The sequence below is a fragment of the Odocoileus virginianus genome, chromosome 27, assembly GCF_023699985.2.
Source record: "Odocoileus virginianus isolate 20LAN1187 ecotype Illinois chromosome 27, Ovbor_1.2, whole genome shotgun sequence".
Taxonomy (NCBI): Eukaryota; Metazoa; Chordata; class Mammalia; order Artiodactyla; family Cervidae; genus Odocoileus; species Odocoileus virginianus.
In genome coordinates, this window is record NC_069700.1 from 26,708,628 (window position 1) to 26,734,472 (window position 25,845).

General features: G+C 54.0%; 1 protein-coding gene and 1 long non-coding RNA gene across 22 annotated transcripts; both read right to left on the minus strand.

The window, feature by feature from the left end:
• Nucleotides 1-360: 360 nt before the first annotated feature.
• On the minus strand, nt 361-24,412 carry TJAP1 (tight junction associated protein 1). Of its 21 annotated transcripts, XM_020914115.2 has the most exons (14): nt 24,328-24,412; nt 23,743-23,838; nt 16,116-16,215; nt 14,924-15,035; nt 14,703-14,832; nt 7,598-7,712; nt 6,816-6,941; nt 5,224-5,252; nt 4,369-4,530; nt 4,095-4,161; nt 3,825-3,854; nt 2,954-3,061; nt 2,776-2,859; nt 361-2,131 (listed from the first exon to the last, which is right to left on the minus strand). In XM_020914115.2, exons 5-14 carry the CDS (start codon nt 14,789-14,791, stop codon nt 1,031-1,033), a joined length of 1,911 nt encoding a protein of 636 aa, XP_020769774.1. In that variant the 5' UTR covers nt 14,792-14,832; nt 14,924-15,035; nt 16,116-16,215; nt 23,743-23,838; nt 24,328-24,412; the 3' UTR covers nt 361-1,030. The 21 variants fall into 21 exon arrangements, with proteins under 21 accessions (XP_020769774.1, XP_020769778.1, XP_020769775.1 ...); XM_020914119.2 differs by lacking the exons at nt 14,703-14,832; nt 14,924-15,035; nt 16,116-16,215 and adding exons at nt 10,511-10,591; nt 11,001-11,034; XM_020914116.2 differs by lacking the exon at nt 16,116-16,215.
• Nucleotides 11,220-12,678, minus strand: LOC139031429 (uncharacterized). Its single transcript, XR_011483906.1, has 2 exons — nt 11,951-12,678; nt 11,220-11,530 (listed from the first exon to the last, which is right to left on the minus strand). It is a non-coding gene; the product is annotated as an uncharacterized lncRNA (long non-coding RNA).
• Nucleotides 24,413-25,845: the final 1,433 nt, after the last annotated feature.

Sequence of the window (25,845 nt, forward strand, 5' to 3'; positions counted from 1 at the left end):
CCCAAGCTCCAGGCAGTATCCACTGGCCCCAAATGTCTCAAACAGCTCTGGCTCAGGTCTCTGACTTCTAGGACCTGGGTTTTTGGGGTGACACCTTTCACAGGCCCTGCAAGGACTATAAGTGAGGCAAAGCACCCCCAAAACTTGGCTGGACCCCACCCCAAGGAGACTCAGGAGCCCTGCCAAGGTTAATTGAGGGACATTCTCTCCCACTGCCTGATGCTCTGTGCGCAAGGAAGCCCCAGGCAAAGTGAAGGTAAGGAGAGTCAGGAGCAAAGACTAGGACAGGACTAGGGCTGGGGATACTCAAGAATGGGGAGAAGACTAGTAGAAGGAAGGTTATTAATACAAATGAGGCCATTCCAGTAAAATAGTTTTATTTAATTTTAAAATAGTTACCGATGTGAAAATTTCCCAGTGCTGGGAGTAACAGTCTAGAGCCAAGGCTGGGAGTGGGGCCAGGCTTCACCTAGAGCCCAGTTTAAGGCCCCTGAATCCCACCCTCTTCTCCCTCCCAGAGGGAGGAGGAAACAGCTGAGGAGCCCTGAGTCAGTCCTCTCCCGCACCCTGAGGGCCTGCTGTGCTAGACCCCGTGAAGGCAACAGCTCGTGCAGGGGATTGAAGGAGAGAGAAACCGGTCAAAAACTAGAACTATTTAGAGGTTAATAATCCCAATGACCCCTTACACTCGGGGGGAAAAAAAAACTGGTGGCTATGAAAGGAGGAAGGAGGATAAACACTGATGTAATAAAGGCCTCAGCTCCCCAGAACAGACCGATTTGAGCTGACTGGAAGAAAGGTCATGAGCCCCAGCTGCACGTTACCATTGGAGAATAAATATTCCAGGAGGGAAAAACCACGAGGCCAGCTGATACCAGTTAGTCAATGCAGCTGAAAGGCCTGGTGCGGCCTGACCCTGTTCGCGCAGGGAGCAGAGGTCAAGGGCCTGGGCTGGGCGGAGACCCTGAGCTGCAAGGGCAGGAGCGCCCTGCAGTCCCTGTGCAGCAGCGGCAAGAAGGCGAGCCGGGCACTAGTGCAGCAGGGTGCCCTGCTCCTGGGCCTGCGTCAGGCTGTCCTTGCGGTGCAGATGGTGCACCCCCATCCTCTTGGGGCTTCGCTGGGGGCGGCTGGAGCTGGGCAGTGCCCACACCCTGCCCTCAGCGCGAGGCGTGCCGGGCCCCTCCTCCGTGCCAGCATTACTGGGCAGCAGGCTCTGGCGCTCCTCCTCTGGGCTGATGGGCAGATTCAGCTCTTCTTCATCCTCCCCCCTGGGGAAGCCAGGGTCAGCTTCGAGCGGCAGCAGCAGCCCGCTTTCACCAGGTGGGGACGATGGTGCCTGCACCTCCTCATCTCCACCAGCGGGCCCAAGGGCGAAGTGGCGCTGCAGCTCAGGGAGTGCATCCCGGCCGAAGGCTGTGCGCTGGGCCACAGCGGCCGGGGGCGGAGCGCGGTCCACAAACGCCCGCTGCCAGCTGGCCAGCAGGTCCTCCTCGGAGCTGGCAGAGCTGGCCGGGGCACTGAGCACCGGCGGAGCGGGGCGGGGCTGGTGCTGGGGGGAGGCCTGGGCCGAGGCAGGGCTGCTAGGTGCCGGGCTGGGGCGGGCCCGCTCACTGCCCTCCTCCACCAGGCTCAGGGAGATGGCCTGGCGGGTGGCATACGTGCAATTGGGCAGGGGGCTGTTGCGGGGGATCCGCACCTTATCCTCAGAGAACTCAATCACCCTGCGGCCAGAATACAGTGGGTGTGGCGGGGATGGGGCTGGGTAGGGGCTCAGCTTCTCAAAGGCCGGCAGGGGTAGCTCCTCCTCCGGGGAGCCCCCTACAGTGCCCAGGGAATGGCACTCCCCATTGGGTTGGGGGCTGGGGCTGCTCGGGGCTGGGGGGCTAGCTGAGTCACCCGGGTCACCCCCACTCATATCCACATGCACGAAGACATCCTCAGCCAAGGGGTGCCCAGCGCTGCCTGACTGGGCTGAATTGAGCAGGAGAGACTCTGGCTTCTCCAGCACACGGGCAATGACCGAGGTGGGCACCACAGCCCCAGGGGCCAAGCCGGGGGCAGGCCCCGGGCTGGCGGCCTCCTGACCACTGTGCAGGTGTTTTCGAACCATGTCCTGCAGCTCATAGGGCAGCTGGGGTACAGGAACGAGAGAAGGAAAGAGAGACATGAAAGATCCCAGCCTAAGACAGCTTGCTTCAGGGCAAAAATAAAGGCTGCCATGTGCAAGACTCCCTCCTCACAGTGTGCGGGGCACTTTGCTATCACCTGTTCTCACAGCACACTGAGGTATATCCTCATTTTGCAGTGAAATGACTTGAAGCTTTTGATCAACACAGCCAGGATCTGACCCCAGAACTGGTGCTAAGGCCCACCCCTTCTGTCGACCCTGTCAGCCCTAGGCAGGAGCTCTGGGGTCTAGAGCTTCCCCTTGGAGCAAAGGACTCTCTCAATTATCTTATGGCCCACACTTCTGGCATGCCCTCCTTCCTGCATCAGATCTGGAAACTGAGACCCTCTCCCCATCTCTGTTCCCATAGAGAAATACCCATAGGGCCAGTCTCACCCTGCCCCTAGTGATAGGCCCTCAAGAGCATGCAGGACACCAACCAGAGGCTGAGCTGCCTGGCTTGAGGGGAAACAGGAAGGCGAGGGGAAGGCAAAGCAGAAAGGGGGGTAGCCAGAGGTGCAAGGACAGGACAGAGAGGTGTAGAAACTGGAGCTGGAGGGGTCCTAGAAAGAGTGGATGGGCACTGGCTGGGAGGGCACACTACTCACATCAGCAAACTTGTGGTTACGGAAGTGGGACTTGTTGCACTTGAGCAGCTGCACGGCCAGGTTGCAGTCCAGCCGGTACCGCTCCTGCAGACACAGATGCAGTTCAGAGCCTGGCCCCACCTGGGGAGCAGGGTGGGGACACAGTGGCACAGGCAGGGAGGCCCCAAGATGCCCATACATTGAGCTCCTCCAGCTTGTTGATGGTATTCCTGGCATCCAGCAGCTTGTTGGTCAGCTCCACAATCTCCCAGTCCAGGGTCTTCCTGTCCATCTCAGCCTTCTTAATCTGAGGCATGAAACTCACAGTGAACCCAACCCAGGCCCCAGCCAGTCCTTCCTCCCCTCCTCCCAGCCCAGAGACACAGGAAGCCACAGGTGCTAGGGCAGCCAAGGCACATGGAGTAGACAGATGATGGACAGACAGAAGGAGACCGGACACTTCTCCTGCAGTGCAGGCGGGCTGTGGGGCAGGGGCTTTCTGAACATGACTGACAGCTGCCCAGGGCCCAGAGCAGAGCAGTCTAAGAGCTGCCCAGCCTTGGGTGTGCTCAAGGGGCCCTACACACCAGGGGAGGAAGCTTCCACCCTGAGAGGCCAAGAACTGCAGACCCAGGGCTCAGGCCTATGCTGCATGTAGCTGTTTACAGCACCAGGCTATTGGGTGGGGGGAGGAAGCTGGGCACGGAGCGGGGCTGGGTGGCAGCCGGGGGCGCCTGTGAGATTATCTAGTCGAGCAGGGAGGGAGCTGCAGTCTTCTGATCTTCAGCTCAGGGACTGGATCCACAGGCCCCCTTCCTCCAAGTGGCTGGGGCTGGCTGCCACTGCAGCTGAGAGGCTGTGAGTGTTCAGTGGTGACATCAATCAGTACCTCTGCCCAAGCCAAGAACAGGCTCCCCAGCTGTCCCCCAGGAGTGAGGCACTCACTGCTGACTAGGCCTCCCATGAGGAGGAAAGGAGGGGGCACAGGGCAAGGGCCAGGCCCCAGCCATCCCAGATCTCAGCTGAGGAGGAGGCAAGGGCAAGGGAGAAAACACAAACTCAGACGCAACTGCAAAAATCCAGCTGTGGCTAAGAGAGGCCTGAGAGAAGAGTACAGCAGCAACGGTGGCAGCATGAGGGGAAGACGAGAGAAGAGAAACAGTGTGAGCGTTAGGACAATCCTGACTCGCACGGCACATGGCAGGCCCCTCCCCACCACAGCCACCCCCTCCCGAGCCCAAGGCAGGATGGTGGGGGGGCCGGGGGGGCCCTGGCGAGTCCCAGCCCCGTGCTATGCTGTGAGTGCAGCGCCAGCCAAGCTGCCCTCCTCGACAGATTACCAGCGTGTGCAGCTTGTCCTCCAGCTCCTGGTTGGTCCTCTGGGAAGCCGTGTAGCTGTTCTGCAGCCTGTAACGAACACAGGGCAGACCCCCAGGTCAAGATGCCACTCTTCAGACCCTGCTCAGCCCCTTCTTGATGTGGGATCTTGGGCAGGTGTCCATTCCAGAACTTCAGTTTTCACATCAGAATCGGATCACCTCTGAGGCCACTCCTGGCTGACAACCCCGTGAATGGGGAGGTGCATGCATGCGTGTCCCAGCCCCCGTCCCACACCTGCGGAACTTGTCCTTAAACTTGTCCAGCTCCTCCCGGCTCTGGCCCAACTCCAGCTCCAGGCAGTCCTGCCCGATCTCCAGCTCGCGCTCCAGAGCCTCAGTTCGCCTGGTGGCCGAGGCCAGGCGCCGGCGGAGCTCCTCGTTTTCCTGCTGCAAAAGCCTGGGAGGATGAGGGATCAAGGGCAGAGGGGCATCAGAGGTGGAAGGGCCACCCTGGAGTCCCAGGCTGGATTCAGGAAGGAAATAGGGGTGACAGGAGGACAGGCAGCTGAGGGCCGGGACTCCCTGAGACTCAGCCTGAGTCTGGGGAAGTGTATCCCATAGGCCTGCTGGTCCTGAGAACACAGCTTGGCCAAAGGGTGGGGGAGGCAGAGGGGATGGAGGGGAACAGTCGGGCCCCCTCACTGGAGAAGACAGAATTGCAGGGGCCACAGCTGCCATCTGTCTCTGGTTACAACCCAAGCCAGACGGCCCCCAGCTCCAGTTTCTCCACTGCACAGTCAAGCTGCTCCATTATTTAACTCGTGGAAACCCAGCCCAGGAGTGCCCTGCTCTCCAGAGGCCTCACGGAGCTGACGGAAAGGGCTGCGAGCAGACAGCTGGCACAGGAGGGCCGGGAGCTGGGGAAGAACTCTGGCAAGAGCAGGCCCCTCAGAGCCATTCACCTCTCCGATGCCAGGTTCTCATGAAACAAATCTTTTTCCAGAAGGAATATCCAAAACTTCAAGCTGCCTTCCAGAGTCCCTAAAATTCCCCAACCTTTACCTCTACCTAATCCAAGGAAAAGCCCAACAGCCTGGGGCTAAGGGGACAGAGCTGAGGCGGGGAAGGCTCTTGGGCAGCAGCTACTCACTTCATCCTCTCCGCGTCAGTAAGCGGCTCCTGTGCACAAAAGAACAGAAGCGTGAGGCTCAGCTCTGGATCACTTGCCTCGCGCTCACTCCCACCTCCTCCAAACAGCCCCAGAGAGGGTCATGTCTGCAGCAAGATGTGTCTGGCACAAGTGGGCTGCAGGGCCCCACAGATATGGAGGCCATCGAGTAACTTCTGGACCAGACAAGACTACTCTCGCCCATGCCACCCAGACTCCAACCCTCCCCGTTCCCCACACCAGCTCCAACCCCTCTGAGTCCTAGAGCCAACCACAAATGAGTCCTGGTACCCATGCTATCCCTCCCTGGGCTAGAGAGACTCTCAGCTGTTCACTGGGCTCCTAGCAGGCCCTGCAGGCAAGGCTGAAGACTTTCCAGAGAAGTGACAAAGCCAGGTTAGATGGAGTAGGGTCCAGAGCTCTGATGAAGCCCTCCGGACCCCTGGGCAGCATCGGGCCCTCACTGAGGCTCGGGAGGCACAAGTGCAGGACCTCTGGGATAACCCGGACCGAAAGGAGTGAAGCGTCTCATCCTGCTTTCTCCCTCCTGCAGCATCCTCCTCAAGCCCCCACACGGGTCACAAGCCCAAGGGCTAGAATTCGGCCAATCACAATGCAGAGCCAGCCCGCGCTATGGCAGGAGGGAAATGTTGAGTGGCATTTGACTGGCCTCACAGCTTCAGGACGCTCATCACAGGCAGGATAATGAGGTGTGTGGCCCAGACTATGGGCCTGGGAGTCACTGACACCTGGACTGGTTACATTAATTTTGCTGAACCGTAGAGACCACATCTGCAAAACTGGGGGAGTGTCCAGAGGGTGGCACCTCACACAGTGTCTAGCCTTTTAATGTTTCCTAAACTGAAAATGGGCAAGTCGTGGATGGCACTTCTGCCCTGGGCGCCTGGCACATGCTGGCCATCTCTCAAGTTCTCTAAATGTGCTCCATGCACTTCAACAGGGTAGAGACACAGTATCAAGGAGAATAAACTCTCCTCCTCCTGCAGGAGCTTAACGAGGGAGGAAAACCGATCGGGAGAATGTTTGGCAGGTGCGTGAAGAAGGCCTCCTAAGAATCTAATGCAGTTCTAGCAGGGAGCACATATTTGATAAATGTCAGCCCGACAAAGCAAAGCTGGACGAAGGTCATCAGCCTTTCAGGGACAGTGAAGAACTGTCTGAGGGCAAGCAGCTGGAGCTTCCTAACGGCGCCCAGAGGGGCTGCAGGTTGAACAGCTCTGGTCCACCAGGGGAGGGCCAGAGTCCCAGGCTCCGGGTAGGTCAGACACCTCTGTCTGGGGGGCGGCCTCTCACACCAAGAATAACACTGCACACATCAAGTAGGCTGAGCTACAGACTCTGGGGCTCCTGGACATGTGGACGTGTCACAGCCATCCCCCATTAGTCTGCATGGCCCCCCACAAGCATGGCGGCAGCTGAGAGCCCAAGTGGGTACCAGCAACACCACACCCTCACCCCAACTAGGGGAACCAGACGTCCCCTCAGGACAGCCAGGCCCCCCGCCTCAGGGACCTGCATCTGCCAGCTGGGGCAGGGGGACCGCCCTTGCTGACCTCCTGCTCGAGCCGGGAGCCAGGACTTTCCAGCCGCAGCTCACGATGCTCGGGTGGTGCCTTACGGTAGGGCTTCTTAGCAGGGGCTGCACTGGTCATTCTGGGAGGCGAGAGCTCTTCAACCTGCTGAAGGAAATAAGGAGGGAGGAGGCTCAGAGACGTCGCAAGAGGCTTCTGAACTGAGGGAGAAAGAGGACACGTAGGAGCCACCAGGCAGGCAGACAGGCCTGGGCCACTCCCAGGGTTATTTGAAGTGCTCAACTCTGGTGTGTTACTGCCTGTAGGTCAATGGTGAACAGGAGAGGGGTCCAGGGCCAGTGGTAACACATGAGGGGAAAGGCAGGGCCCAGGGCCTGGGCGCAGGGAGCGTGCGGTGGGCTGGAGGAGTGCCCCACTCCTGGCCCCTGCAGGCGTGGGAGGGTCGCCTCAGAGGGAAGAGCGACTCTCCAAACGCCAGTTTGCTCTAGGTTGAGTTTCATTTCAACAACCAATTTCAGAGAGTTGTTGTAATGATTATGGAAAGCACTAATAACAGAAGCTGGCACCCAGATGCTCAACTAATGTTAGCTTTAAAGCAAAGTGTAAGCAGAAAGTAAGGGCTTGAGATGTACGCCCAGCCTGGACCCTGTGGGGCGGGGCGTCACCAGGTTTGGGGGCCCTGAAGGTCAAGCCTGTCTGGCCTCCACCACTCTCTTCACCAGCCCCCACCAAGAGGGGCCACCTGCTGCCCCCTCACCTGCCAGCCTCCCCAGGAGGAAGCCCCGTGGGGGCGCAGGCCTCACCATGAACATACCGTCCGTCTGTTGGCAGCACTCTCTGTTCCGCTGTCCAGGAGTCAGCCTGTGGCTCTCCGCATCCCACGGCCCGGCCACTTCCTCTGGCCAACAGCTCCTGAAACTTGAGACGGGAAGAAAACAAGAAACCAGGTGTCAGCGCCTATCTGTCAGTGCCCCCAGGAGAGCTGGGCAGGAGAGCCGTGGAGGCTGGACCGGAGTGGAAGCACTGGGCTCCCCATGAATGGTATCACAGGCCCAGGGAGACACAGGTGTGTCTGTGTGACCGTGGTCTTGGCTTACCACACATCTGATTCCAGAATAGGTCTGGTCTGGTCTTGTCCCTATCCTACCCCATATCTGTCCTGTTCATCTCCAGGGCCTCTCAGAGTCTAGAAACAACTCCTCAGAGATTTGGGGGACATGGGTTGCAGAAGAAAACACCAGGAAAAAGCCTAGAAAAAGATGCTTGGTGGGGGGTGGGGGGCAGAGAAACCTCCTACCAATGATTCCAGAAGAGCCCAAGCACTAGTTCTATGGACAACAGAGGTGAACAGACTGTGTGGGGAGAAGGGGTAGGTCCAGGAGAGAAAACTGGAAAAGGCAGCATTTTAGAGCAATGACGGTTCTCAACCAGGGTGACTTTGGTCTTCCCTGGCCCCCTTCTTTCCCCGCCCCTGGTATCTGGCAAATATCTGAAGGCATTTTGGTTGTCACGCCAGGGGTGGGTGGTACCGGCATCTAGTGGGTAGAGGCCAGGCATGCTGCTAAACATCCTATAAAGCACAGGGCAGCCTCCCACAACAAGGAATTATTGGCACACAATGTTGATAGCGCCCGGGCTGGGAAGGCCTGTGTGGGAAGCCCCAGTCTGGGGAGCTGAGACACCTGGCTTCCGGGCTCAGGGCTGCTTCTGACACACGGTGTGGCCCTGGCTAGTCCCTGCCTCACTGGATAAGCTTGTCTCTATCTGCAGAGCGGTGGCTGGACTGAGTGGCCTGTGAGGCCCGCTCCAAGTTCTTGGGGTTCCAACCTCCCCCGCCTGTGACGAGCTGGGCGGCAGCACGGGGGCAGCAGCCGCCGCAGGGACCGGTGGAGGCAGCAACCTCAGGTGGCCTTCCGGGCAGTAGCAGCTCTGCCGCAGCCGCCGCAGGGACCGGTGGAGGCAGCAACCTCAGGTGGCCTTCCGGCATTAGCAGTTCTGCCTCCACCATCCACCTAACCAGAGCTGGGGGCTGAGGGAAGGCTTGCGGGCTAAAGCATGTGCTCCTGCTGTCGGGACATGCCCTGGCCACGACTCCTGTCACATTCCAACAGGGCCTGAGGCGGGAGGCACGGTGAGGGGGTGGGGAGGGCGGGAAGAGGAGTGGCCTCCCCCCTCTGTCTGGGCAGCCTGGCCTCTGGTGTGGGGTTCTGGGGTGTGGCAGCAGGCACGAGCCGCCAGCCTCCAGCCCTTTGATGGCGAGGCAGAGCGTGTCCCCACAGGGCACACGCAGCGGGCTGTGTCGGGCTGACTCCCTGCACAGGAATCCGGGCAGGCTTGAAGGGACAGCACATTCCTGAGGTGTGGGGGAGCAAACAAGTCACCCCCACAATTCCCTGGGGCTACCCCTTCAGTGGGGCCCTGGGTGGACGCTCCTCTGGCCCAGGGAACAGGCCCAGAAAGTGCCAAGCCAGCCCGGGCACCTGGGTTCGGATACTCAGGGGGTCTAAGTTGGGGGGGGGGCGGTGTGTACATGTCAGAAAAGGAAGAGTCAGACCACAGGAGTGAGAGATACTGGTAGCCAGGAGCGCCTGTGAAGTCCAGAGCCGGCCTCTGCCTTCCCCCCTCCTCCCTATTCCTGCCAGCGCCCACACTGTCCTCCAGGCCCTGGGACATTGGTGTGGGCAGTGGGCAGAGGACACTGACGTGCCCAGGGATCTAATCATTCTTCCCGTGCAGAGACGCAGCGGCCTCACTCCATGTCCTGCTGCCCCAGCTCAAGCTGTCACGTGTCCTACGAGCTCATCCTGCCCCGTCTCAACCTCATGGCCCCACAGCTCATATTCCTGGGGCTTTCATGGCCAGATAATCTGGCCTGCTGAGGGGACAGATAGCGTGGATGTGGCTAGCAGTGAGATGGGTCAAAGTGCAGACTAGCACTCTCAGATAAAGGACAGTGGTTTCGGGAGGTTCTCTCCCCAGCCAGAACCCGCTCTTTTCATACATATTGCAGTCACAGGGAGGGATGTGACTCCCGACCGGGGAAGCAGAAGACCACACCCTGCTAGGGAGGACAGCCCACCAGGGAGCCGCAGTGGTCCCAACATAAGTCCAGGAGGAAGACTCTGTGCCACACTCTGCCCCACATCCCTAAATTCCAGTGCACGTTGGGGCCCTGGTTCCAACTCCTGAGGTCTGCTAAGGTTTCCAGATCCAGCCTGGAGGGGACCACTGTTCCAGCACTGAACAGGCAAACATGGGCGTGGCAGGCCACTGGCACTGCGGAGAAGGTCAGCCCAGGGGTGAGCGCGATGCCAGGCCTGCTGGAGGACACAGGGAGTGGCAGCTGGGCAGCAGGGTCACAGCTGGGAGAAGAGGAGAGGCAGGTTACAAAGCACCAGAGCGGCCCCTCCAGGGAGACCCAGCTCCTAGAGGCCGCCTCCCCGGCCACACAGCCTTCAGCCACAGATCTCCAAGCTGCTTTGGAGTGTTTCAACCTTAGGTCGACTCCTAATCCCACATCAAGAAAAAGAGCCCCCCAGGGAAGGCCAGACAAGTCCAAATGGGCCACAGGCCACGAGGAGCGGGCAGACAGCCCTTGAGGTCTCTTAGCCTCTAGATGCTGCGCTGGTTCCAGGGCACCTCCATGAGAAGGGTCTTCTAGAAAGTCTAGAAACTGACGAGGAATAATCCCACTCCCACCCCTCACCACAAACTACCTGAGCTTCAAGGAACTGGAAGCAGAGGACTTAGGACGTGGGCTACCTCATCTCAGGCTGGGTTTGTATGACAGCCGTGCTCTGGGAGAAAAGTGAAAGTGAAAATCGCTCAGTCATGTCCGACTCTTTGCGACCCCCATGGACTATACAGTCCATGGCATTCTCTAGGCCAGAATACTGGAGTGGGTAGCCTATCCCTTCTCCAGGTGATCTTCCCAACCCAGGAATCAAACCAGGGTCTCCTGCATTGCAGGCAGATTCTTTACTAACTGAGCTATGAGGGAAGCTCTTCTGGGAGAAAGGCTGAGACCCCTCAACCCCCCCCAGCTGACCTGCAGGCTGCACCTGCAGGCACTATCGAGGGAGACACCCCACCCGCATCACAGAGGCGGGGTGAGAAAGGAAAGCAAAGCAGCTCTCCTCACAGCCCCCACCCCACCTAACCCCGCCTCCTCCTTCCTCTCCTGCATAGTATTCATTCTTCACTTACTCAGGAGCAGTTCAGAGGACTCAACCGGTATCTGCTGGAGTAGAAGGAGGGGGTGATAGCCTTGTAATTGCCATGTTGCAATCTGCCAGTCGGCGCAGGCCCCTGTTGCCTCCTGCCCTGTATTAAATACCTTCTCCCTGATTACAGCCCACGGGCACGATTAGCTGCCTCCAGAGAACAAAGTCTACTTTCATTAGAAATGGGACTCGGCACGCACAGTGAACCTGTGCTCTGAACCCACTGAACAGCTGAGCAGAGCGTGTATCAGAGACAGATATAAGGAGCAATATATGCCAGGAGCCAGCTGAGCAGTATCCTTTAGTCAAAGGACAAAAAAATCTGCCGAGCTCCTCTCTCGAACCAGGGGATGGCTCTCCGACTCGCTCCCCTTTGTGGACATGGAGTGTGTGTGGATGTGACCAGAGGCCCCCACCGAGGTCAGTCCTGACGCTGTTGGAGACGGAGCAGGATGAGGAGGAGCCCTCTTCAGAATCTGATTCTCTCCAAAATGCTATCCTTTCTCCTCCTCCCTGCAAACACCCAAAGAGGCAACAATGAAAGGTTTGATTCCAAGAGCCAAGGACAAGCTCTTACTTCCCTCTGCCATCCCTTCTGTGGGTCTGCCAGAGGCCCAGGTCAAAATCAAAGGTGCAGGAGAGGAAGGGGGCTCCCAGCATCCAGCTTTCTCTCTGCTCAGAGGTTACCCCCTCGATGCTGCCCCAGCGGAGGGGGACGAATGAATCCAAAACAGGTGTGGCTGAAACTCTGCCCTCCCCCACAGCCCCCAGGTCTGCTTCTAGCCCCCAAATTCTGTACTACACCCCTGCCCCCTACCCAGTTCAGCTGCCTACCCAAGGAAACCGCCTGCCTCTGCCACTTCCATCACCCACATTCTCTTTAAGAAATGATGACCCCAGCAGTTTATCTGGGCTCAGCATTTCTGTACTTACTGATGCCTCTGTCCCCAGCTGTCACTGAAACCAAGCAAGTGAAGGACCTTGAGGGGCCAATGAACCCAATCTTCTGAATCAGGGAAGGCACACACATCACAAAAATCATTAACTAATGCTCTTCTTTCATAATTCAGGCAAAGAAAGTCAAATGGAAGGCAGCAGTCACTGCTGCTTTTAAAATGAAAGGAAAACTGGCCCCTTTTCAGAATACCCCAGCTGTGTTGTATGCTGTCTTACCCCAGCAGGATATAAATTAATAACAAAACCAAATATGAGCCCTTCCTAAAGCCCCGGTGAACCACTAAACAGGAGCGTGTGATCACAGGGACGAGCGCCTGCCCTGTTGGAATGGTCCTCAGCTGTGAAGTGGTCTCTGAACCCTGCAGGCCTGGAGGAAGCTACGCCTCACGGGGTGGGGTGGGGTAGGGGGCAAGACACACTCCTACAGTGCAACTGCTTCTCAGGCCTCTGAAATCCGGGTTCTGGCTCCAACTAAGGACCAAAAAGCACAAACCACCACCTTGCAAGGGCCAGCCCCCTAACCAGGCGAGCCAGCAGGGGGTCCAGAGACTGCCCATGAGGACCCCTCCCACGTCCACCCCTGATCAGGATGGCTCCTCTCCCTCTTGACTGAGAGTGAACAGCCGCACAGAGAGCCGAGCTTACTGAAGCAGCGCGGGTTCAGTCCTCCCAGCGCTGGCCCCCAGTTTCCGGCGCAGCTGTTCCCAAGATACCTGAGCAAAGCCCTGAGCGATCCTGGGCGCGTGGCAGGCAAGCAGCCAGCAGAACACGGGTGGGGCCGGGGCAGGCTCTCCTCTGGGCTGATGACAAGACTGGAAGATGCCAGTCTGTGCCCAGACCAGCCCCACTGCCCCTCCCCCAAGCAGGCCTGCCACCCCTCTGAGAAAGTACGACCCCACCCTTTCAGGACATGCTGCCTGCGGCCCTAACCTGGCCCCCTGCCCACTCTAAGTGGAACAGACTACAGGTATTTAAAAACCAGAATGGGTGGGAATATTCTGCCCCAGAGTCATCCTGAGGTCTCAGACTAGTGCTGGTGATCTGTGAGAGCTTACCTGGCTCCCCACCAGAGCAAATACCTCAAGTCTATCCACCTGGCCTCTTGTTCAAGCCAACACTTGACAGGAACAAAGGGGTTGAAGACTAATGATGATGATGATCCAAGCAAACCAACCCCCACCCAAAGGGAGGGCTCAAAAGTCCCCAGGATCAGAAGCAGCACTTGACCTTTGTCCCCATGCCCTCCGCTCAGGAAGAACCAACCCTCCATTCCTCACCCCTTCTGCTTTCCTGGTCAGAGCCACGCCACAGGCCCCTCCAGGGGCTGCTGCTCAGTCGTGTCCAGCTCTTGGCGACCCCATGGACTGCAGCATGTCAGGCTTCCCTGTCCTTCACGATCTCCCAGAGTTTGCTCAAACTCATAGCCACTGAGTTGGTGACACCACCCAACCATCTCATCCTCTGTCACCCCCTTCTCCTCTTGCCCTCAACCTTTCCCTCCAGTTTGCTAACTCCTTATTCAGGGTCCACACCATCCGCGGAGCCTCTACACCCTCTCTTGTTTACACACTCCCACCCCGTGGGCGCAGGCAACTTCCCGCCCTCTGCCTCCTGGCTCAAGGGAAACAGAGGTGGCTTAGAGGGCCTCCAGGTCTCATGTCCCCCTATCTAGCGCACCACAGTCTGCCCCCCTCCCTGGCCACTGCTCCCAGAGGTGGCAGACAGGGTCTGTCTACAGTTACCTCTGCAGACCACCAGGGAGCCCCACGTAGTCAGCCGTCCTGCAACCTCTGGACCCCCCTTCTCCTTTCCAAGCCTGGAGGGAGGAGGGAGCTTGGGAGCTTCTCCATGGCAAGCAGAGGCCAATGCCTCTTCAGGCCCACTGTGGAGTCCAAAGCCAGGTCCTGCCCCCTCTGGCTAAAGCGCCCTTCCCAGCTCTTTTCGGTTAAAGTCCACCTGAAGCTCCAGACATGGAAGGCGGTGGGGGGACTGACTCCTCCCACCCCACCTCCCAGAGCAACGGTCGCCAACGGGAGCGACATCTCAGATGGGTATCCGGTTCTGGGCTCCAGCTTTCAGACATAGCTTCACTCCTCTGCTCAGGCCATTTCTCACAGCCAGGCCAAGATTTTCCTCAACCTCCCGGTCCCCAAGAAGAACCTGCAGTTTCAACCCTTATCCTGGGATGAGAATAAGGGGGACATCACCTTCTCCTTTTTTCTTCTGGCCATGCCCTTGAGGGACCTTAGTTCCCTGACCAGGGACTGAACCTGGGCTCTCGGCAGTGAAAGCACTGAATCCTAACCACTGGACTGCCAAGGGACTGTCCATCATCTTCCCCTTTTGATAAAGGGAGGAAACTCTCTAGTCTAACAGAAAATTCCCTTCCTACTCTCCCTCCATCTGTCTCTATGAGGCATGAAACCAACAGCATGGTAACTGAGGGATGTTCTCAAACTCCATGATGATAAAAGCAGATTAAAGAGACATGCTGTTCTAAGGGAGAACTGAGAGACACAGTACTGACTGAGGGGAGGAAGAGGGGCAGAGTCCAGCAGCCGGCTGGCAGGGGGACAGGTGCCTGTGCACAGCCCCACCTAGGGAACCCAGCAGCAAGGACAAGTGAGCGGGTGTAAGCAGAGGGGCGGAGGCCAGGGGCAGGAAGGGAGGAGGGAGGCGTGGCTGCAGGCACCTTCAGGGTCGGTTAGCTGGCCCGGGTCAGACTCACAGGGTTAGTGTCTTCTCCCCAACCAGCCAGCTCTCCTGGTTAGCACGGTTAGCAACAGACTCATGGCAGACGCCCTCCAGGCACTCCATACAAACAGACAGCTTGGTCTGTGAGCAGCCCAACTCCGGAGCTGCAAAGAGAGAGCAGAAGGAATGCCAGGCTGCAGGATGCCCGCGGGTACACACTGCCCTCTCCTGATAGGGACGCTCCTCTGGACTTACCGCCAGACCCTCCGGGCCTCTCCCCTCTGGAAGGCAGGCCTCAGGGAAGTACAGCACCCGCCCTGCCAAGCAGTGAGCCCGGCTGGTGACCCCAGGAAGCAAGGCTCTCTGGCTGTCAACAGAACGAGAGTGAGGGGGCACTGCTGCCAAGGGGCAGCTCTCCTGTCTCACCTACTCCCGGAACACCGCTGCCAGGCTGGACCACAGCCCTGAAAGCTGCTTCTAAGAACAAAGCCACCCACAGCTGCAGCTGCCACCTCGCCCAAGCCTGTGCCAGCAGAGTCCACCCCACCTCCTCCCACGGGCTCCGAGGAAAGGCGCCGGGAGAGAACTGGCTCAGGGACCAGAGGCTCCAACAAGAGCTGCATGGAAAAGCACAGCACAATGGGGCAGTGTGTGCCCGGCCCAGAGCCACGCCAGCCCAGGGAACGGGTGACACTCTGCCACCTTTTAGCTTCAGAAAGGGCCAAGGGAGCTGGCCCCAAAGGAACCCACGGGGCAAGGGTAAGGGCTAGGCCACAGTCAGGCTCCCCAGACCCAGAGGGACTCTCCCACCCCCTCAGGGTGACAAAGCCCAGAAAGTCTAAGGTTCTCACACAGCTAGCCCAGGGAACACTCTGCCCTGAAGCCTCCAGAATCACCCAGGGAAAGTGACATACCCTGGCTTGGAGATCTCAAGGCAAATGTGCCACAGCAGTGGAGTCCCAGAGACCCCCTGCCCTGGCCAAGATGTGACCCCTGGGGACGCAGGACAGGAAAGTTACAGCACAGACATCAGCAAATACTGCCTGTGATTCATGGAAAAGGGCTGGCAGGGAAAAAGCAGGAGAACGACCCCCGTTCAGTCTGATGAGATGACTCGGGATAGGAAGGGGAAAGCAGAGACCACCCTGGCCCCACACATAGGCCTGGCTTCTCCCGAGCGCAGGCCAACAATGAACACAAGCAAGAGAAGCCTCCAACAGTCTTCCCAACTGCCCCGTCGCTGGGCTCCCCGCCTTGCTCTGACAGCCCTGGCAGTCAAAAGGCCAAGGCCTGACCAGGAAGGGTGAGCTAGCCATCTAGCAGAGAAGACGCCAACTCTTCCTGTGGGCTCTGACCTCTTCCCCGGACTGGCAAGGAAGTGTGGCTATGGGCAGACTACCTTCTGAATCCTCGAAACAGACATACAAATAAATAAACAAACACGCACCAGCTGGGTCTGGTTTGTTTTTCAAACGGGGAGCAGCAGGTGACCTGGTTAATCCAAGGTTTCAGACAGCAGGGGTTGAGAAATCAGGTAAGTCTCCTCCCTTTCCAGAGATGAAAGAAGAGTGAAGGAGAGAGACACATGTGAGCCGGGGGTGTTGGTGCCCACATCACACCCGCACCCATCCTGATTCCCACTCCAGGGCACTACTACCAGAAAATTTCATCCCAGCATAAAAGACAATCCCTCAGAGATAAGCAGGGTGTCTGCTGCGGCAATAACCTCTGGGAAAGCTGCTCCAACCTTCCCAAGGAGCCAGCCAGCCCCCCAGGAACACACCAAGCTAGATGGGAAGCTGAAGCTGGGCTCCTCGAAGGCTCCAGCAGGGACTAATTCCCCCCTCCCCGCCCCACCCAGGGTTAATTGTTAGGAGGGCAGAACAAGCTGAAGAACAATATGTATTACTGTTGAGTTGTGTTTATTTTACAGGCAATACATGATGGGGAATGTCTGGAAGTATTAATACATTAGAATGATTAGAAGGATACAGGATAAATGGTTAACAGTATACCCTGTCTTTGGAAAAGGGCTTAGACAGGAGCAGTGGGAGAAGAAAGGGAAGGTCTTTTTACTTTATTCTTAATTTTGTATATTTTTCTGTACAATTGGTATTCTCAATGTGGTGATACACCATGTTTATGATGAAAGTGCACTGTTCCTTGACAAATGGACAAAATCACTCCATCTGCATTGTGCTGTACCCTTCCAGAAGTGCTTTCCCTTCAACTGTATTTCCTTCGATCCTTGTAGCTTAGTGAGGCCCACGGAACAGGTGGAGTTCTCCCATTCTGAAGTGACACAGAGGACAAGAGACTTGCCCAAGGCCACAGACGCACGGGGAAAGAACCCTCCATTTCCAATTCCAGTGCAAAGCCTGCAAAGCTGTCTTCTCCTGGGAGCCAAGGAAAGCGATGACAATTCTGCCCTGATGTAAAGACCCTCAAAGACATCTGAGACTTAATTCCCCATCTGGCTTACCTGGAAAGGGGCAAAGAGGCCACTGCTAAGTACCCAAGGTGATAAGTGCAGAGTTCTAACCTGCTGGTTAGCCCAGGGCTTTCAGGTCTAGGTGGACTCTCCGCAAGGTAGTCCCACCCCTCAGGGAGTTCTCTGCCGGTTTATTATGAGAACATAAAAGTGCTTCACAAATAGGGGGCCATGTCCTTGATAGATCCCAAATGTCACCTAGCAGACAGCTGGCACTTACAAGACAGACCAAACAAAGAAAGTCTCACCCTTCTACTCACGGACACTCACCAGACTCAGTCCCTCTGAGGCCTAAAAGCACACAACACAATCCAGTTCAGCTGGCTCATCCGATCTGCTCTCAAATCTGCTTAACGTACAACGCAGCTTATCACTCCTGCCAAGATGCCATCGTGAAGATGGGCCACATTGCAGTGTGCACCCCACACCAAGAGATGAGGGGCAAAGCCCAGGGAAAACTCCTTCAATCACCTCTAACTACTGGTTCCATCCCTGTGGTTCTTCTAGGTGTGAACAAGGAGTGAACAAAGCTGTACCAAGATGTCTTGGCTGTGAGCGTGGAGCATACCAAGGGAGGACCAAGGATACCACAGAAAAGCCAGCAGGTGACTGCAGGCACTAAAAGGAGCTCAGTGAATAACAAAGAGGATGCCGGCAGCCAAAGCCTTTTTAAGAGGATGCTAATTAACCAAGAAAATACACCTGTGTGCACTTCAGTTCCTCTTTTAACTCCTTCCGGCCGGCTTAGGAATGTGTGGTTAGAATAGAAGGCTGAAGAGGGAGGCAACTGAAGCGAAGCACCTAGATCATTTAACCACATTAACTCAACCCTGGAAAATAATTAGTAAGGCGATTGTTAATACTATCACCTTTTGTTTATGCAGGATCTTCCTTCCTGAGAGTTCAAAGAGTTTCACCAGATAGACTTTATCTGCTTTAGTCCAAGAAAGGACTAGATTGGGAACAGGACTGCTCAGCACCTCCTATGTAGGGGCTAACTAAACGCTCAGCCTTTAATAAATGACCTTGCCCCTAAGAAGGTTCAAAGAAAGACCCCTAGGTGGGGAGAGACAGGTTAACAGCCCCCCTGCATCACAGTGTGGTGAGTGCTCTAAGAGCAAACAGCAGAGGCATCTGGCTGAGGCAGGGAGTTAAAGACCAGACAGAAAGGTTGCCCTCTCGAGAACCCAGACGAATCTTCCTGTGCTTGCAAATTCCCACTGGAGTGCAGCCCGGCATTATACAATTAAGAGGTCTAGACTTCTGGAAACAAACTTCTCTGGTGCTTGTTCAGAACTGGTGCTGAAGAATTATTCCCATCAGCTATACTGAAAACAAAAAGCCAAAGGATGGACAGCGACCCTCAGCCTCCCGCCCCATTTCTGGGGAGCACCTGAGTTCATAAGCCTGTTCTGTGACACAAGATCATCAAAGCCCCCCCTCAAAAAAAAAAAAAAAAAGAAAAACTGGGACAAGAAGTCTGGCTTTCTCAAAGCCTAGACTACCAGCTTCACACAACATTTTTCAGTCCACAAACAAGGATCATGGATCCTCAAACACCACGGAACATGAATCCTCAAACACCCCATCCAATACATGCACATGTATGGCTGAGTCCCTCTGCTGCCCACATGAAATCATCATAACATTTTAACTGGCCATACTCCAATACAAAAGTTTAATAAAAGAACAACAGCAGCAAAAACCCACCCCATTTAGTCATCTCCAGCCTTAACTACATAACAAATCTGCTACCTACTCACCCCTACCTATATCCACCAAAGTCACTGCTAATTTCACATGCTTGTCACGATCCAGCAAAGGAGTCATTTCACCCTAACAGATGGGAAGAAGCATCAACAAACTTCCTTTGCACACTGACACTAGTCCCCAGTCTCACCTTTTTTTGTTGCTCAGTGGAAGACACAGACAGGTAAACAGGTAGACAACATGGTAAGTGTCAGGACAGAGGTTCAAAGTGCTGGAGGGACCAAGAGGAAGAAAGGGAAGCAGGGAAGTCTTCTCATTTAGGGTGACAGAGAAACTGGGTCTCAGGAGGTGAGCAGAGTTTCAGAGACAGAGGAGAGCATGATGCAGAGGGTGAAACGCACAAGTAAGAAGAAAAAAGTAAACAAATGTCCAGAAAGGTCCAGAGCAGTAGCAAACTCAGGAGCAAGGAAACACAGGACAGATGAAACAGAGGGGCAGTAACTCAGGCTAGAGAGCCGAGTTTGGGCCTTCTGGCACACCAGGCTAAAGACTGTGGACTCTATCCCAAACAAGAGAGAAACCATGGCCTAAAGGGAAGAGACAATACTTTTTTATAGGAAAGTTAATTTTTACAGCAGCATGGAAGATAGAATAGGGAGAGACTGCCCATCACATTTCTTTCATTCTGTATGCACCACAGCGTTATAAAACACCTGTTACGCACCCTGCACTAGAGTACAATAGTAAGACACAGTGTCTGTTCTCAGGGCACTTACAATCTGTGAGAGTCAGACAAATAAACAGGCAATTATAATATATCCCAAGTGTTAAAACAGAAGTAAGCACAGAAGGACAGTAAAGGGCAGTGGGATCCCAAAGGAAGTGACTTTTAAAATGAGACCGCAAGAGCAATAAAGAAAGTAAAGGGAGCCTGGAATGCAGCACAACCAGCATGTACCAAGGCCCAGAAGCTAGAGAACCAGATAAATTTAAAGAGCTGTTAGGGACTTCCCTGGTGGTACAGTGGATAAGAATCTGCCTGCCAATGCAGGGGACATGGGTTCAAGCCCTGATCTGAGAAGATTCCACATGCCACAGGGCAACTAAGCCCCTGTCCCACAACAACAGAAGCCACTGCAATGAGAAGCCCATGAACAAAAACAAAGAGCAGCCCTCGCTTCCCCGCAACTAGAGAAAGCCCTTGAAAAGCACCAAAGGCCCAGTGCAACCAAAACTAATAATAACATTTTAAAATAATTTTTTTTTAAAAGAGCTGTTAAGAGGATGAATCCTACTGGAGAAATGAAGGCCCAGTTTACTCATAGGACTTGGCACTCCAAATATGATGGCGAAAAGGAGGTGAAGGAATTTGATTCAACGATAACAAATGAATACAGGGTGTTATGAGAACAAACTGATTTAGACAACAACAAAAAGAGAACGGTAACAGGGGAGAACTGGCTCAAAATCCATCAGCCTTCGCCCTGAAGTTCAATCGTTTGCTAAAATGTGATCTGGATCTAGGAAGTCAGAGAACTTTTACCAAAACACAAACATGTACGCTATGGAGATGACACGTTTCAGCATGCTGACTGCAGCGCAAGTCAAGATAAAGCACACCATCCTGAGGCCTGTGGATCCTCCGTTGGTGGAGGAGGGGAGCAGAGACCGATAGATGCTCTCAAAATCACATGTGCCATGCTACAAAAAATTTCATCAGACAGAAAATTTCATCACAGGGCAAGTCTTAGGTCCTGAGCCCCCGACACCATGAGCCCAGGCGTGTGCCTGCCCTAACGGCAGAGTGAACAGTCATTTGTTAAAGAAAAAGATGGGCCCTGAGGGCGCGTGTTAAATAGACAGGGCATGACTCAGAAGGAAGGGAAGGGTGAGTCTTAAACACGGGCAAAGGAAAGCCAGTCGTCAGTCAATCCTTACACATACTCTGCCTCCTGCCTGGCTTAAAGGAAAAGAGACCTGCGCATGGCACCAGAGCCTTCCTCTACAACACAAGCTTCAGCAGAAGCACATTTATTTTCCAACTTCCTCTCACATTAATACCACAGTTTTTCCCCTTTTGTAGTTTGCTATTTTTTTAAAGAAAGCTGCATGTAGACTGTCTATGAGTTTAACACTATGGTTCCTTCAACGGTCATGTCAGTAACCATAGCCAGAAATGAGCCTATATTTACATCTACATGAACTAACATAAACACCGACACATTCAATGCCTGCTAAGAATGGATCTCAAGAATGGATCTCACCCAAGCCAGCTCAAAGTTTTCCAAAGAGCAGTCACCAAGTTGAATCATGATGAGAGAGTTTAGACTTGGCGAACATGGCACAGGGCACTCCTACACCAGCCCCTGTGTGTGTGCTAAGTCACTGGAGTCATGTCCGACTTTTTGTGACCCCATGGACTGTAGCCCGCCAGGCTCCTCTGTCCACGGGATTCTCCAGACAAGAATACTGGAGTGGGTTGCCATGCCCTCCTCCAGGGTTCTTTCCGACCCAGGGATCAAACGCAGGTCTCTTCTGTTGCAGGCAGATTCTTTACCACTGAGCCACCAGGGAAGTCCCACCAGTGCCTGCACGGGTTATTAACTCTGAGAGGAAGGGGAGAGCTGAGATAAAAGCTCAACTCCTAAAACATTTTTTAAACAATCAAAAAAGTGTTTACTACAATATGGGTTCACATCTAACCATCATGACAAGCAAACAAGAGACACAACTTGCCAGTAGGAATATTTAAAAGTTAACTTCATACCAAATGCAAAAAAAAGAAAAAGCTCAACTGCTTAAGCCTGACTGCCTAACTTCAAATCCCAGCTCTGCCACTTACTACCTGGGTGATACTGAGCAAATTACTTAACAATGCTGCACCTCTATTTACTCTTCTGTAAAATGGGGATACTAACAGTATTAAACTACTGATCCAGATAAGGCACTTACAAAAGTGCCAAGCATACAGAACCTGCTCATTAAGCACTATTATTATTATCTTCATCACTTGATGGCAAATTGATAATTCTACAGCCTCAGAGTTTCAAACAGGAAATCACTGGCATTTTAATATCACTTTAAATAGCTTAATGAGGATATTCTCACTATATGTAAAATCTATACTATCGTCTTCTCACATCAGGAGAGCAGCTCAAACCCGTACAGGTCCGCCACAGAGAGACACCAAGTTCAATCATGAAGCAGAAATTAGGGCTGAGATCTGACTAGCATAACAACAACAAATATATATACCGAATGTCAGGCACTGTTCTAAATACACTAACGTACTAACTTATTTGACCTTCGCACAACTCTGTGAGATAGGTACTCCAACCATCCCTATTTGATTGATGAGAAAGTACAGGCAGAGAGCTGTGCAATATCTAAAGGTCACAGAGTCACAAATGGCAAGGTCTAGATCTGGACAGGCAATCTGGCTCCAGCGTCAGGGCTCTTAATCTCTATACTGGCTCACCAGTGTCCTTGCTGGTCACAATCTCCTAGAGGCATCCACAAATTGTTCTCAGAAAGAGAAGTTTTTCAACCTTCCAGAAATGAAGTCATAGCTCAATAACAACACCAGTTCTTCAGACACCTGAAGGTACTGAAGCTAGTCTAGACAGTGACTTAGGCTGGTCTGCCTGGAGTAAGACTTTTGGAGGCACGGATGGGTTGAGAGTAGGGAGCAGAAGATGGTTAGTAAGCAGTCCTAGATCAAATCAGACTTGCTGATCCAACCATGGAGCAGATGCTGCCCTGAAACACGTTCCAGTAAGAAGCATGCTTCTAATTCTGGCTTAGGCATAACCAAAGGGCATCAAAGGAGTGGGAACCATACTCACTGAGCTCTGTGCCTCCAAACCGCTTCTCTTTCCTCCAAACCCAAGTCCACTATCTCTCAAGCCATGCTTAGTTTTGCTAATAAAACTGATTTTTTTTTTTTTTTGCCACACCACATAGCCGTGGGACCTAAGTTCCCCGACCAGGGATCGAACCCACGACCCCTGCATTGGAAGCACGGAGTCTTAACCACTGCATCACCAGGGAAGTCCCCAAAACTTAAAAAAAAATTTTTTTTAAATGTCGTTTGATAGGAAGATATAAAAGAAGAGGAAAAAACTACCAGAAGAGAAAAAGGCAAGTTCTACAAGCCTTTCCTTGCATCACACTGTTCCAGGTTGTAAAGCAACTCTCAAATATCAGGGGTCTCAGGAACAGAATGATGTGAAAAACATGTGCAGAGCTTTGCACCTGTCAGCCTGACCTCTTACCATAAACTGATCTAGGTTTCTCCTCCCTAATCCCAACCTGCCTGCCTCACTCCTCTGACCCCACCTAGGCACCAAATCCACATCCCCAAATAACACAGGCCCAAATAAATGAGCCCTTCTTACCAAAAGAAAAGATCAAAAGAGGTAGACATGTGGCAAGAATGAATTCAGAAACCGGTGACAGCAGGTGCCTAAATGGTTAACGGACACCAACCAGAAGTTTGTTTTCTTATGGTTACTCACCATCTGTCACCCACAAATCTCCACTTTGGGCAAGAGACCAAACTGAAGATGTGATGGGGAGATCAAAGAAAATACAGTGACCCTGAAGGAAACTGCTTGTGACAGGGCTGTGTTAAAATATTTTCAGTCTGATCTCTAGGCTTTTGCCCACATTCACCTGTGCCTGCACAGTACTACACCCAACTCTCAACAAATCAGCATGAAATCTAAGCAGAAGACTAACTTAGGGACCACAGGCAAAAGGCAGCCTCTAGAGAAGAGCGCCCTTCTCAGAATAAATGATTTTCAGCATCACTCGGAGCCCATGCATCCCGCTTCCAGGGAGCATGCCAGCCTGTCAACGGAGGCCACCTTACCCGCTCTGGGGTTGAGCTGGGGCAAGTCGCTATCTCTTCTTCTTTCCAAGCAGGCACTGTGATTTCTTCCAATCCCTGGGGCCCCTGAGTCTTCAGCTGAAATTGGGGCAGATGCTGCTATAAGAACTGTGGAAAGGCTGATCTAAGTCTAGAAGAGGGTCATTTGTTTGGCTTTAGTTCCCTCTTTCCTTCAGGTCTCTCTTCCTCCGTTCCCTACTATTCTCTTCCACGGAAAAGACCCCTTTTCCTCTCCCACCAGCCTGCACTAGGGCCTCCACTCCACGCTCCGGGCTTTTTTACTCTTGGCTAAGAAGTTCCGCTCCAATTCGTGACTCGGCTTCTCCCTCCCTGCACACCTACTTCTGGCTCCCCGCCTGGCATCCCCTCCCCCAAGGCTACCACTGGAATCTAGGCCCCCTCCCCTCCATCCCTATCTCATTTTTTTCTCTGCCTCCAACCTTCCACCACTCCACTTCCTCTTCTCAACCCCAGAGCTACTCCCTCTGCCCCAACTCCCCGCTGGCATCCTCACGATCCCCTACAAGCATAGACTCCCAGCCCGACTAATCCAATCCCACAACAAACTTTCTGCCGCTGCCCACTGCCTTCAGGCCGCCATCTTGCCGCGGGGCAGGCCGGGTAGTGGCCACGGCCGCGGGAATCCCCACGCACCAGGCGCCGCGCGTCATCGGGGGCGTGGCCATGGGGGTGTGGCCTCCGACTGGGGCACCGGGGCGCGGGACCCGGAGGAAAGCCGCGGATCTTGTAAAAGCAGGTTTTTGTTGGCCGGCTGCAGAAGAAGGAAGGCGGTGTCTCGTCAGGAGTAGGGAGATAGCGAGAAGGGTGGGGAAAGATTCTGCTATTCAAAAAGAAAAACAAAAAAAGAATGGGAGGAAAACAGCACAAAAATGTAGTGAGAGTTGTAGCAATGGTTCCCCATCACTCAAAGGGTAAAAGGCAGCTTCTCAGCTTGTCACGTGGAAATCGGCAAGACCTAGTTTCTTCGCCCCTTCACCAGCCTCATCTTCCACCCCTACCGGGGACTTCATGTTCGCCATTGCAAGTCCTCTCCTCCCCTTACATTATGAATTCCTACTCCTCCTTCAGCCCTCAAGTCAGTTTATCACCTCCTCCAGGAAGCCTTCCCCAATTTCCTAGATTGGATTTGGTGCTCTTTTGCTGGTTATCTCTAGCCACTTGGCCATCGTAGCTACCCTATGCTGTAATTATTTATTTGCACTTTGTGTCCCTTGCTAAACTTCCTGCTCCTTCAGGGCAAAGCCTGAATCTGATTATATCTTCATACGCTTGCGGGTGTGTGGCTCACAATAAATGTGTAACAAATAAATTGCATAACATTTCCCATGCACTAAGCCTATATCTGCCTCAGGACTTTTAGGTTTACTGTTCCCTGTGCCTGTGATTGGCTACTTCCAGACAGTCCCACCCATTTGTGTCTCTGCTCAAATGTTACCACCTCAGAGAAGCCTTCCCTTGCCATTCTGTCTAAGACATCCCCAGTCACTCTCCCCTTGGGACTTCCCAAGATGGTAAAGACTCTGCCTGCAATGCAAGAGACCAGGGTTCAATCCTTGGGTTGAGAAGATCCCCTGGAGAAGGGCATGGCAACCCACTCCAGTATTCTTGCCTGGAGAGTCCTATGGACAGAAGAGCCTGGCGGGCTACAGTCCATGGGGTTGCAAAGGGTCAGACATAACTGAGTGACTAACACCACAACCACACTACTACTGCTAACCACTCTCCCTTACCCTGCTTACTATTATCTGACATATTTTTCTTTGTTGATCATCTCCCACTATATTGCAAACTCCAGAGCTCTAGGGCTTTCTCTCATTCATTACTGTATCCCCAGGATCTAAAATAATGCCTGGCATAGTAGATACTCAATAAATGTCTATTTCATTTATTTTATTTGGCTGCACTGCATGGCATGCAGAATCTTAGTTCCTTGACCAGGGATCAAACCTGTGCCCCCTACATTGGAACATGGAGCCCTAGCCACTGGACCACCAGGAAACTCCTCACAATAAATGTTTGTGGAATGCATAAATAGCATGGAAAGAAGTGACGGAGGGATTTTGG